At 49.5% G+C, this 13,772-nt stretch overlaps 1 protein-coding gene across 3 annotated transcripts in view; it reads right to left on the reverse strand.

Annotated features, from left to right (window-relative positions):
- Positions 1-2,082, reverse strand: part of SLC1A2 (solute carrier family 1 member 2) — a 146,764-nt gene extending 144,682 nt beyond the window's left edge. For 2 of the 3 annotated variants that reach the window (XR_006297452.1, XM_043580962.1), the window contains exon 1: positions 1,842-2,082. Coding sequence is in view for 2 of the 3 variants with exons in the window: in XM_043580962.1 (XP_043436897.1) it covers positions 1,842-1,858 (17 nt within the window). In the remaining variant the exon portion in view is untranslated. The remainder of the gene's footprint in view (positions 1-1,841) is intronic. The other variant, XM_043580961.1, reaches the window with a different exon arrangement.
- Between the last annotated feature and the right edge of the window lie 11,690 nt (positions 2,083-13,772).

Below are 13,772 nucleotides of genomic sequence, written 5' to 3' on the forward strand. Positions count from 1 at the left end.
GATAACGGCTCATAGATCTTTCTCTATGTTTCCCAGCCTTTCATTTTTTTCAATTCATCTTCTCAGTACAAGTTTGTGGGGTTTTTTTGCCATTTTTTTCTTAACATGCACGGTGTGCAAACAAGGCATTAAAAACACTGAAAATCACTTCCACTCTGTATTTAATGTCAAATCATTTGACAACTCTCATTTAGGACAAAGGTGAGGCAAACACCTTTGGGGGTCTTTGTTGTTGCTTTAACCTTTGCCTTCACTATCTGGCTATCAAAATGAGGGGTGAGTTGGGTGCAGGATTTGAAAGACTTTCACCTCTTTCACAGACGTTTTGCAACCTAGCTTTTAAAAGCAGGGCTAAGTCTAGAAGGACCCTTTCTAATTTGAAAGACTGATTTAACAGGGAAAGGCTTTGAGACTGAGCCATCTGGGCTCTTAATATTTAATTCCAGAGCTCTGTTTTAGCACAATGTGATACCCTCCTTGTACACGTGTGTACATCTTTCTTGGCGAAATAACAATCAAAATAGTCCACACTGCCGAAATGTTAGGATGAAAAGAGAGAAGAAATCTCACGCTAGCACAAGGTGCCAGACTCCTTCGGAAAGAGTCCTGGGGACAGAAAAGGGATGAGCTCCTTCCCTGAACACAGAGAGACGGTTGTAGAACTATCTTCCTTTTGTTGGAGGTAGGAATCTGAAGATCTAACTTGGGAACCAGTTTTTTACTCCTAGAGACTCCTTCCCCCCAAAGAAGCCTGTGGTGCTTGGAAAATTTACTAGACAGAAATTATGGACAGTGCCAGCACCGAGGATTTTCCACCCGTGCCCCGAGGAGGTGCTGACAGTGGCTTTCTACACAACTTGGATTTGGTGATTTCTGGCAAGTGGCTAGGGCAATTTTGTGTATTAACCAGAGAGCTGAGCTCCCCAACCAGAACCAGGTTCTACCAAGCCAGAAAAGTTTCCTGGGAGATCCTGATTCCAGGGACGTTGTTCTGGACCCTTCCTTTGAGGTGTGCGTATTCAAGAGATCCTCTTGCCTCCTGCAGCCCCTGTCCCCTCTTGCTAAAGATAGCTGTCATCTATCACTGGGAACATCCGCCCCTCCAACTGCTGCCTCAGAAGGCTGGAGCGGACTGCACTGCCCCGGGGCGGAATGGGGAGGCCAGCGTTTTTACCCAGTGGAATCTGGGGACTCCTGTCCTTGCCCAAAACTACTTCTTTTCTCGCCTCTTCCCGGGAAGTACCCAAATCTCTTCCACTCTTCCTTTGAGCTGGCCAGGGAGATTCCACCATCCAAGGACAGAGTGCGATCTCCACAGGCCGGGCATCTACCCCGGGACTCTGCAGCAAATCTGACATTCAAGGCCGCGCGCGCCGGTCCTCGCCCCGCCCCGGTCCTGGTCCCGGCTCATTCATTCCGGGCCGGTCCCCACGCTCCAGCCCGCGCCGCGCTCCAAGCGCCGCTTCCCCGGGCAATGCCTGCCGCTCACATCGTGCCCAATCCCGTATTCCTTCTAAATCTCACAAGTAACGTCAAGAGGGTTTTTCTTCCCCTCCACCCCGTCGGACTCTTCTTCACACCTCCACCGGTGCCCTTTCGATTAAAAGAAACGCAGCGTCTGCCTCCCGCATCTCCAAAGGGTTAAGCAGCTAGCTTCGCCAAAGAAAAATCAATCCCCTGCCCACCATCCCACCCCCAGCCGAGCCACCGCTCCGCCACCGTCTCCGAGGCCCGGCGCCGACGTCTCCGCGTCCCCATCCGGGATGAGGGGCCACCCTCCCCCCCGCCCCGCCCGCGCCCGCCCGCCCGCTCCCCGCGGGTCCGCAGAAAAGCCCCCTCACCCTTCGGTGGATGCCATGGTCCGGGGAACGCCCCCTCCTCTTCGGCACGGTCCGGCGGCGGCGGCGGGCGCGGCGTGAGCGCCGGAGAGTGGCGGAGCGCGCTATTTAAGGGGGAGCCTCTCCCCGCCTCCCACCCCCCTCCCGGGTAAGCCCTTTAGCGCCTCAGCCCGCGCGGGAGGCTCCGGCGGGCGCTAAGCCCCGGCTGGGCTCTCCTCCGCGCGCGTCCCGCCTCGCCGGCGCTCGGCGGGGCGCTCGGGGGCTGGGGGTGGCTTCCCCGAGCCAGCGCCGCCCCCGGGCCGCCGGGCCGCGGCCGCCACCTGCGTGCGCTGCGGGGCTCGGGGCGGGCGGCGGGGGAGGCCCGGGAGGGGGTGTGCCGCGGGTGTGCAGGGGAAGTGTGTGCGTGCGTGCGCGCGTGTGCGGGTGTGTGCGCGCCGGGGGAGGCGGTGGCGGCCGCTGCGCCCTGGCTCGCCGCCGCCGGGGAGGGATTGCGAGGTTTAGCCCCGCCGCAGCTGGGGATTTGCAGGCGATCCCTCTCTATTTTCGTCGAGAGCTGACATCACCCGCGCCGCCGCCTCGGGAGACTCCTTTAACTGCCGCCCCCTCGCCCCCCGTCCCCAGACGCGCTCCCCCCTCTGCCATGCCAATCCCCCCTCCCCCACCCCACCCCGGCCTCTCGCCATAAATTAGCGAAATAAGAAAGGAGGCCCCGCTGGTCGCCGGGAAGGCCTGGGCAGCCCGTGGCAGGAGCCCAGGATCTAAGGAGTCGCTATTGTTCCCCCCTCAAGCCCGCGTGGCCCCGGGTCACCCCGCGCGGGGCGAAGCGCAGGCCGGGGCGCGGAGACCTGGGATGCCCCTCCGTCCCCGCCGCCCTCGAGCAGCCCCCCGGCGCTCCGCCTCGCTCCTTGGCACACTAGCTCGGGCTCTACGCACACCAGCAAGCTCACCCTCACCGGCGACACACCCACCCCAGCCTCCGGCGTCCCGGGTGCCGGGTGTGCCGGGTGCCGGGCCCAGCCGAACCCAGCTGCGCGCCCTCCCCCGCCGCGGCCCGAATAAATCTCTGGCCTTCAATTATTCATCGGGATTAATATTAATGCAGCTCCCAGGGGGCGGCCGGCGGGCGGGGTGCTGGGGAGGCTGTGGTTTTTTTTAAGCCTTGGGAGGTCGGCTTCGGGGGCGCTGGCCCGCAGGGCGCTGGGAGGTGGCCCAGGCTAGCGGCTGGGGACGCGTCTCCACCCGCTCCCGCTCGCCTTCGGCTTCTGAGCCCCGGGGGCGGCGCACGGAGACAGATGGGCTCCTGCAGGGGAGGGTCGGAGCCTCCCCGCCGGCTTTGCATAATAATGACGAAATCCGTGCCGACTTTATTATCTTTGGGACACAGCAGACACCTACAGCTCCACCACCTGCCGGACGCTGTGACTGCCTGGGAGCGGAAGCCTCACTTTCTGCGTCTGGAAAATGGGACCAAAAATAACCCCCTTTGCAGGGCCGCGGTGAGAATTAAACAGGCCCTCTTGACGGAGAGATTTGCAAAGTGTAAACGCGCCCCGGGAGATGTCAGCGGTGCCTGGCTTGTCGCTAGGAACGTGCCAGGCTCCTCCGAGCGGGGTCACGGAACCCCAGCGCTCTAATAGTGTCCGCTCCTCACTGCCTCCCCAGTTTTCTGCCCTAGGGAGGTGCCCTTCAGTGCGGCGGCTGTGCTGACCCTTGTCCGACGCCGGAGTACCGCTGGCCCCCTGGAATCTCCAGGAGTTCATCCCGGGGACCGTGCCAGGGGAGCGGAGTCCCACAAGGATGGCTTAGTGGTTATGCCAGAGCCTGAGCCCGTCACCACCTGCCGGTGGAGTATGGGGGGGGGGGGGGGAAATGCAAATTCCTCAATGTCTTCTCATCCCATAGGCAACACGAGAGTTACGTTCCCAACCACCCCCCCTCCCCGGAACTAAATAAAATGTAAAAGATATGCAAAGCGCTTTAAAGTCTGGCACCCGGTAAAAACCTCAAAAATTGCTCAGTTAAATCTAAGGGTCCCCAGAGGATAGTTTCTTGGGCTCAATATCCAAGGATGAAGGCAGATGAGAGAAATAACACGAAAAAGAGAAAAGAGCTAAATAGAAGTTAAAAAAAAAAATCTCTGCTCACCTCCTCCCTTCACCCCGCCCCCTCCCCAAATCTGAGCCCCAACATCTTCCTCCGTCCATACCTTGCTCCGTATCTTGCTTTCCCTCTCCCCTCCTCTCTTCCCGTCTGCCTTACATCAACCAGATCTATATGTTAACCAGCCCATCACCCTTTACTTAACAGCCTTTCTAATCTTGCATTTCTAAATCGTAGTTACTCATGTTATTCATCTGTATTTAAATTAATGCACTCTGGCACGTGCATTTAAAAATGATTCGTAGGTGAAAAACTACCTTCTTACACCTTGGTGTTATATTTGACACCAAGCCCTATATTTGACACTTTAGCCCTCACTTTCCTGCTGAGGCGGCAGCTGGAAATCTATCCCAGGCCGAGATATTAAGGATCCCAGCCACACTGCAACACCCCTCTGAAGATGCGTGTGAATGAACTCCACCATTATAACCCCGCAGTGCCTGCACACAGGCGCGGAGGGCTGAGTGGCACCATTCGTTAGCACTCACTGCCCAGAGAGCAGGGCACCGGGTGGTATGTAAACGCAGAGTAACTAAAAGGAAAGAGAAAGGGCGCTGGGATTGTTTTCACTTTTTAAACCATCCAGTTAAAAAACGCTCTTCGGGCATTATGCAGAGTGAGACAAGTCGGACATAGAAAGGCAAATACTGTATGATTATAGTTTGCAGGTGGAATCTAAACAAGCAGAACTCATAAACACAGAGTAGAATGGTGGTTACCAGGGGCTCGGGGGTGAGGGAATCAGGAAGATGTTATTAAAGGGTACAAACCCGCAACCAGTAGGTAAATAACCTGGAGATCTAATGCACAGCCAAGTTATTATAGACAGCAATACTGTATTAAAAATTCTGAGTTGCTAAGAGACTAAGTATAAGTTGTTTCCACCACACAAAAAAAAGAAATGATAATTATGTGACATGATAGAGGTGTTAGCTCACCGATGGCGGTAATCATTTTGCCATGTATAAGTGTATCAAATTAACACGGTGTACATCTTAGACTTACACCGTGTTGCAGGCCAATTATATTTCATTTAAAAATAATTGCCTGTGGGTTTGTGGGATGGGTCTCTCACCCAGGGCAGCTGGGTCTCTCTCTCTCAAAATAAACATACAAAATAAAAATAAACATTACAAAAAAATTTTTAATTAAAAAAAACTGCTCAGGCTACCTGCCAGCAATGTTGGGTCCATCAGCCTACAGTGGGGGCCTTAACTTACAGTATTTTTTTTCTTTCTTTCTTTTTTTTTTTTTATTTATTTTTGGGACAGACAGAGACAGAGCATGAACGGGGGAGGGACAGAGAGAGAGGGAGACACAGAATCGGAAACAGGCTCCAGGCTCCCAGCCATCAGCCCAGAGCCTGACGCGGGGCTCGAACTCACGGACCGCGAGATCGTGCCTGGCTGAAGTCGGACGCTTAACCGACTGTGCCACCCAGGCGCCCCTACAGTATTTTTTAAAACATCCCTCTCCCCCGGTGATGAATTCTGTACAGGCAGCATCAGAGACGGACTAGAGATGGTTCAACAAAATGGCACCCAGAAATAGACGGAATTAATTGGTGTGTTTAGCCTTTGGAAAGGCAAAACTAAGAAGGACATGATACAAGGCTGACCCTCCTCTCTTCAAACACAGGGCATCAACAAAATCTTTCCTGGCAGGGGCACTTGGGCAGCTCAGTGGGTTAAGCATCTGACTCTTGGTTTCCACTCAGGTCATGATCTCTCCATTCATGAGTTCGAGCCCCACATCTCTCTCTCTCAAAATATAAATAAATAAATTTTAAAAACTCTCTCCTGGCAAACGCAGAGCTCTCTTCTTAGGTTGTGCACACAGGGAATATTGGGAGTGAGTCACTATACCCACCAGTTCAGTGCTAGATAAGAACTCAGCTCTGGGTCAGGCAGACCTGCATTAAATACTTCCCTGAACCTGTATTAGACTCTTGTGTTGCCTTAGGCTGGGCACTTTAGGTTCTCAGCTTTCCCATCTAAACACTGGAGAACGTAATGACACCCACCTCAGGATCATTGTGAGATTCAATGGGATTCTATGTGGGAAATGCTTAGCTCTAAGCCTGGCACCTCGTGAGTGCTCAATAAAGGGTCACCCTAGACACAGACCGTTTACCACGGAGCTCGCTTGCAAGCCTCGCCTCTGCTAAAGTCACCTCAAGTATGATCCCATAAACTCCTCTATCCTCACAACGAACCGTAAGTCTCCTAGCCAGCAGCATGAAGTTGATAGAGACTTGATAGAACAGAACCAGGTCAACCCAACAAGCTAGCAGGAACACTTGTGAATTGCCCAGTATCTGTCTCCTCCAGGGATGCCATGGTTATGGCCAAAGCAGAAGGGATGGGATGCTCTGAGGTTTGCACATAGATTTTTCTTTCTCAGATCTAGCGCGAGCGTTCTCAAAGTTCGCTTGAAGAACCACTCTGTAGCACTGAATGCCAACGTTTTTCTGTACCCTGCTCTGATAGGTGACTTAAGAGGCTTTCAAAGTTAATTTTTACCAAAAAGGATCTTTTTTCTTTTGCCTACTGATTGTTTACTCCAGGTCTAACCCACGCGATGAGAAGTGACTTACCATGGTTGAATTCAGGTAGTGACTGGGGACTGCAGGGTATTTGTGGTATTCCCCTAACACTTACTGAATCCTTACTGTGTGTTCAAAGTATCATAATGTGTCTAACCTCATTTGATCCTCTAGATGGCCTTCGACAGAAGATAGTATTATTATTATTACCTCCATTTTACAGAGGAGAAAACTGAGGCCAACAGAGACTAAAGAACTTGCCCAACGTTACACAGATAGTGAGTGGCCGTATCAGTCCAGGTGCTAGCTAGAAGACGATGGCATGTTCAAATTAAGCAAGTTGTGCACAGTTTGATAAAGGGACTATATGAGAAGGGTGTAGGAAAATTCAACGGGATAGTGCAGACCCCCTGGGCTGGTAGTTGTAAGGCACCCCTTACCCACCTTACTTTTGAAGGGAGGCTACTAGAATCTAGAGGGGAGTGCCCCATGCAGAACAGGACCAGAGAGCTTTGTTGCCACAACAACCTGCTGGATGGGTGCGGGGAATAAATAATCTGATCCCACTTCCCTCCGGTTCTTCTCTCCCTTTTGGGGCTCCCTACTGGCCAAAGCGGGGAGCTGCATTGTTGCAATTCCCGGGCTGTCCTTGCAGCCCAGCCTCCCTGGGGAGCACAGCAGGCTGGAGAAGGGTGGACGATGGAGCTCCAGGGCCATTGGATAAAGCGGGGGTGGAGCTGAGATTTGAGTGTAGGCAATCTTCCTGTAGAACTTGGCTTTTAACCCTTCTGCTGTGCAACCTATGGTAATAATGATGCCATTGTTCCTGGAACAGGCTGTCCCCCTGACATGCGGGGACCTCTCCACCTGGAGCATCTTCCAGCAGAGAAGACTCAACTAGACCCTTTTCTAGAAAAAAAATCACGAAATGGCCCCAAGTCTCCGGTCCTAACTCCCTCAGTGTTTAACATTCTTTTCCGATCATTAGCCTCGTTATTGGAGCTTAGTTGGACCAAAGGAGAGGTAAAGACTCTCTCTTCTCCTGTTATGTTCTTGTAAAGGATTCATTTCCTGTCTTGGTTCTCTTTCAGATTGCTTGAGATTGGTTACTGCATCTCGATGGAGGGTGAGGGGTGGGGGAGGCTCCTAATATAGAAAAGGAAAAAAAAAAAGTCCTACACCAATTTCCCATAAAAGGCTGTTAAATAAGTCCATTCCCTCCCATGATGACAACAGAGGAGAGATGTTTCAATGTTCAAAGTTTATCAGAAGAAAGTGACCTAGAGCGAGAACTAGCTGCCAAGTGACCGAAGGGGTGCCCTCTCCAAAAGGGACTGTCATTTAGTAATGTCTGAGAAATCTAAATTTGATTCCCCCTGAATGCAATAACCATTTCATCACACTTGCTCTTAAAGATTATTGATGTTGTCCAGAATTTAGGAATGAGAAAACCACCCACCCTTGGTTCATTCGGTGGGACATTCACTCTTACGGTTCTTTGCCAAGTCAGAACCACCCAGTGAACAAATCTGTCTTTTCAGGTTCCGTGTAGTTGTTCTGATAAAACTTGTATGGGTCTTGGAGTCGAGCAGGCCTGTGTTCAAAGCCCAGCTCCTTCCCCCAGGACATCGAGTGGGCCCCCTAATCCCTCGAACACTGAACTCCCTCCTCTATAAAATGGAAGCCATTCTTGTCTCTGTGAAAGTGATACCTATAAAGCGGGGATCACACACTGGATGTCTGCCTCCAACCTTCCTAAGTAGCGGAGGAAACGGAAGCTGCATGTCTGATCTGTCTTTTAAAAGTTTGGCCTGATAAAGACTATGAGACTAGACATCTTTAGGTTTTTTAAAAAGCAATAAAACAGAGGAAGATATCGGGCCCTTTCACCCTGACAATTAATGTGCATGTGCTAATTTTTCAAATATGTGAGCAACTTTTAGGACGAGTGAAAATTGTTGTATAACGTTCCTTCCGATTTTAGGGGAAAGATAGTATTCTCAACAGCATTGTCCCCGAAGCCAAGAGCATCAGCAAGAGAAAATGGAGAAGTCTGAAATGAAATTGAAAATGAAAGGTTTTAAGGCCCCTGGGTGGCTCGGTCAGTTAAGCGTCTGACTTCGGCTCAGGTCATGATCTCGAGCTTCTTCAGTTCGAGCCCCACGTCAGGCTCTGCAGTGACAGCTCAGAGCATGGAGCCTCCTTCGGATTCTGTGTCTCCCCCCCACTCCTCTCCCATTCATGCTCTCTCTCTCTCTCTCTCTCTCTCATGAATAAATAAATAAAACATTAAAAAATTTAAAAAAAGAAAATGAAAAGGTTTTGGAAACAGAGGGGGTGCTTAGAGAGATAACTGGTAGGGGGAGGATTTTCACAGCAGCAGCCCCAGTTCAGTGTACTAAGAATGCTGAGATGGTCACAGCAAAAGCTAGAACATGGGCTTCAGAATTAGACTAACCTGGGAACCACCCCATCTGGTTTTGGACCAGTGAGTTTCCAGTTGAGTTCATCATCTCTCTCGCCATTTTGAATGACCTTGAGTAAGTCACTTAACCCTCTGGACATCAGTGGGGTGGTAATGACCCCATCTACTGGGCTTGGAAGAGAACGCAGTGAGGCAACATCATATAAAGCACTTAGCTCAATTCTTGGCATGAGGTGACAGCTATCATCATCTGTATTATGTCAGTCTCCTGGCTGCGGCTGCTCTACTCGAAAGTGGTAACAGTGGTGGCACTTTGGAGCCAACAACACAGGACAGCTAGAGATGAGCCTGCCTGTGGTTCCGTTTGTCCCAGCGTGGTCACTAGATAGAGAATAAAGGAAATCATCATCTCCCCTGTGTTTGGAGCGGTAAGATACACGTTGAGTTCGTTCACTCTCTCCTTGTTAACACACATTAGCAGGAGAGAAGAGAGTTCTATTTTTACTCACTCTCTACGCTGATGGGAAAGAGATGTTACTTCATAGAAATCTCAATTCAGACTGAGAATTTGGTCTAAATATAATCCATTCTTGAGGCAGAAAGCGTCTCATTAAGCAGAGAGCTCAGGGAGACTAAAACGTTTGCTAGCTACACTTATTTCCTGATGAATTCTAATGGAAAGAGTGTGGCTTCGTCCCATTTACTCAGTAGAGATGAAAGAGGAAAGGAGACAATGGGGAAAAAAATGAACTGAGTTCTTGGTATATCATTCCTGTATGTCAGCATCTTCTACTACAAGATGGCTTGAGGCTAAATGTCAGGGTTGGCACAAATTCTGTACGCCCGCCGTAAAAACCATAAAAATCTGAATTAGAGTGTCTGTCTCTTTTTTAGTAGCTTGATCCTGTGTCAAGCGGAAATATTTTTTGGAGAGCGATTGCTGGTGTTTTCATTTCTACCCCCATTTTTCCTAATCCTGGCAAAGAATGCCTGTTATGCGTGTTTCCCTGTGTTCTGCCGGCACATTACAATATTCCCTAGTGACATCCTTCTGATGGGCAAAGGGCGAACACTGTTTATATTTGAGATGATTTCTCTGCGTGACACCGGCTCGTGGTGGTTAAATGCTAAATGATCTGGCTAAAGGAGTGAATTAGGAGCCCAAGTCAGGCTCTCGTGACCTCAGAAAATCCAGCGACGTGATTTGTTCTATTTCCTGTATTCGCCTCCTAATGAAATTACATGATTATTCCGAGGGAGGCTTTGTATCAAATCCCAAAAGTGCTTTTTCTTATAAAGTTATTTTCCTTATTAAGAGACTAAGAGAGAGCAACCAGGTAATTTGGGTCTTCTAACCGAAGACTATAGATTCAGAGATCTTTTCTTCTTCAAATCGAAGGCTGAATTATGCCTTTGCATAACAGGTGAAGTAGAACCATTTCAGTCCACTTGAAGATTTCATTTATTAGCACGTGGATGTTGTATTTGCAACACCCTGTTCCCCTTTGCAAACAGGGATTAATAACGTCCTTCCTTTCTCTTTGGTCTGGAGTTACCTTTTCCTAGAGACCATAAATTCAGGAACGGAGCACTGTTGTTTTTCTTCTCTGAGAATTCAATCGCTAATATTATTCTTCACCTGAGAAAGCTATTCGCTAATTTTACCTACTTTTTTTTTTTCCTTTGTTGACAAAACTCTCCATCAAACCTAGACTACAAGCCTCTGTAGAAACACTCGGTGAATTGAAATACAAGTGTGAAGCGAGCCCTGAAAAACTCAGCCATTGAGACGCTCTTCTTAAAATGCTGGGCCTCAACGGCACATCCGGGCAGAGCCCTGCCAGGGAAGGCAGGTCCTGCTGCCAGGAAAAGCAGAGAGAAACCACAAATGGCTACCAAACCACTCCAGAATGTTCTCGTCTTTCCAGCAGCCCTGAAAAGATAAACTTCCCCCAAGCCCTGGGGATCCGAACAGTTTCACTCAACATTTTCACAGGATCCTAAAGAAGGAGAAAAATAGAAGGCAGGCCAGAGCTGAGATCTAAGGGTCTCAGTTCTTTGCATCTTGCATTGGCCATCAGCCTTCTTTTCACTGTCTTCATCTACGATCATTCACTGTCCAAACAATATGGGATGGTGTCAGAGCAATGACACTCAAGGTCTTCCTGTCCAGGTTAGAAGTGCCATGGAAAAACCCCACGTCAAAGCCAAGGGCTACACTTGATTGGGTTGATGATCTCACTAATTCCGAGGGCACAGGTAGGAATTCATAGGGTTTGATACGTGCAGGGTGGTCCCGGCCATGCCCACTCACCTCATCCTCCAACCTCCCCAGGTGGTCATGGCCCACGGGACTCCATCCCTAGCCACACACCGCACCACTGTTCTCCTCACGCTTCCCACTGCAGACGTACTGGTTTCTAGAAGTGTCTCAAACAGGCCAGGAGCCCTGCTTCTCAACACCTTGGCACATATTTTTCTCCCGATCTGGAATGCTCTTCCCCACGGCCCGGGATCCATTTGCTAGCCAACTGGGGGGAGGCAAGCTTTTACCCCACCCTCCAGATTAAATCAGCCACCCTTGCTAGAGGGTCTCACAGCACCCTGTGTCTTCCTTCCTAGTAATTACCGTGATTTCTTATTTCTCGGATTATATGACCAAGAGCAAGCACCAAGCCTGTTTCGCCCCCCTGTAGTGTTTCGGTCCTTTGCCCGTAGTAAACACTCTATTCATTTTTGTTGATGAATGAATGACAGGCAGGTAGAAAATCCATGAACTCACAACTCTTGATTGAATTAGGGATAGAAGAGATTTTATTGACTGATGTTCTGATATAGGAGGTGAATGTGGAAGGCCCATTAAGTTTTGAGTAGGTGACAAATCTGGCCGCAGAAAAAATCTGAAATCCCAAAGAACTGTAAAGATTCATATTCAGCCCCCACACGCATAACTTCAGAGGACAATGTGTGTTATGCTGGAAAGGAGGGGGTGAAATAGCTCTATATTTTCGACTGGCCAGCTCAGCCTGGTCCCTTTCAGTATATATAGCCCCCCTACCCCACTCCATCCCAACACACACACATACACACACGCGTGCACACACATGCAGATGGGAAACGTATAAAAAGTCACTGCAAGCCTAGCACTTTGTCTCAGAAATTTATCCAGACACCTTCCACTTACACAATCCCATTGCTCCTTGCTCTCAGACTTTTTGGTTTTTCTAACCCAGGCCCCTATTTATTTCTGCCCACCCTTTCCTGTTGTCAACCCCACTCTGCAGATTTTTGAACTTATTCCTACATGCTGGGACCTCAGCCGCATTGAAAGACTTCTCTTCTCCTCTCCACCCCTTGTAAGGTTTCCCATAACTGGTTCCCAGACGTCCAATCTCCTCCTCCTCAAGAACAGCTAAACAACAGCCATAACAGTGGCCATTATTGACCAAGTGCAATGGGTCAGACCACCGTCTTCCATGCCGAACTCACACACGCATCACACCAGTCCCATTTACAGAAGAGGCCACTGCAGAATAGAGATCGAGTGTCACACTCAAGGTCACAGCGTGCAAATTGACAGAGATGGAATTTGAGCTCAGGCTGGGTCTTCTAACCACTGCCTCTGTCTGCACAGTCAGCCTGAGAGGCCTGTCTAGAATTCCACTTCAACCCTTTCACTCCTGGAAACATCGACAGGAGTTTGAAACTTGCCGATGGGCAATAAGAAGCCAAATTATTCACCCCAGCATTTGAAACCCACCACCAACCGGCTTCGCCTGGACTGGCCTTGCCTTGGCTGGCCAACCTGACCTGTCACTGCAATAAAGGGCTCATGTTGGGCAATAATTGGTCCTTCTCCAGGCCGTCCCTCTCCATGCTTAAACCTATGCACTTGCCCAGTTCTTATATCCTACTTCCTTCCCATCCACCACTCCAAAGACTCAGTTGAAGTGCTAACTACCCTGTGAATGTCAAGTTAACTGGAAATGCTAGCCTGCTTGGATTGCCCCGTCATCTCAATTCCTGTTGGAGTGGATATGAGAGAATACAGTGTGAGTCCACTACTCAGTTACTCTTGAAAAGGTCCTCTTGATGTGTAAGCCTGGCCACTCCTAAGGAAGGCAAGAGGCTTGCCTAAATCATATAGACTTTACTTACATTTTATATATCATATACATTTTATCATATGATATACAAAATCTAAGTAAGTTCTATATGATTTAGGCAAAACTCTTACTATACACATGGAAGCATATGTGGGCATATACATTTTTTTTTTTCAGTGACCTCCAGCCAAGGACCACCAGAAATACACCAATAGCTAAGCAAGTTGGACTTAACTGCTCTTTGACATAAAAGAGAGTGTATATCCTGGGGAACTGTAGGGTATCTCACCTAGATAGTATTAGAAAGAACTTACTGGATTTGGGCTTCTATTAGGTTATCTGGGAGAGGTTGCAAGGAAGTGGGACTTTATTCTAGCTCAGGTACTATCAGTAAGTGGAGGTCATTCTGTAATAGCGATCTCAATAAATCTTACCTAAAAGGAAAACTGGCCAAAGCTAAAACAGCAATTGGTAGAAGCAGCCAGTCGCACACATGAGCTGGAGAGGGAGTCATTGGTGTTTTTGTGGTTTGTATGGTGACCCTGCTTTTGTCTGTTCATTGACAAGATAATGGGGTCTTGGTGTTTTGCTCCATCACAGTCACAGAATGATCTTGACTGCTACTGGCATCCTGTGAAATTACTGACCTTCAACAAGAGAACACCATAGCCTAGCTGCGAGTGCCAGGCCAGCTCCTC

Source organism: Prionailurus bengalensis, chromosome D1 (assembly GCF_016509475.1).
Source record: "Prionailurus bengalensis isolate Pbe53 chromosome D1, Fcat_Pben_1.1_paternal_pri, whole genome shotgun sequence".
Lineage (NCBI taxonomy): Eukaryota > Metazoa > Chordata > Mammalia > Carnivora > Felidae > Prionailurus > Prionailurus bengalensis.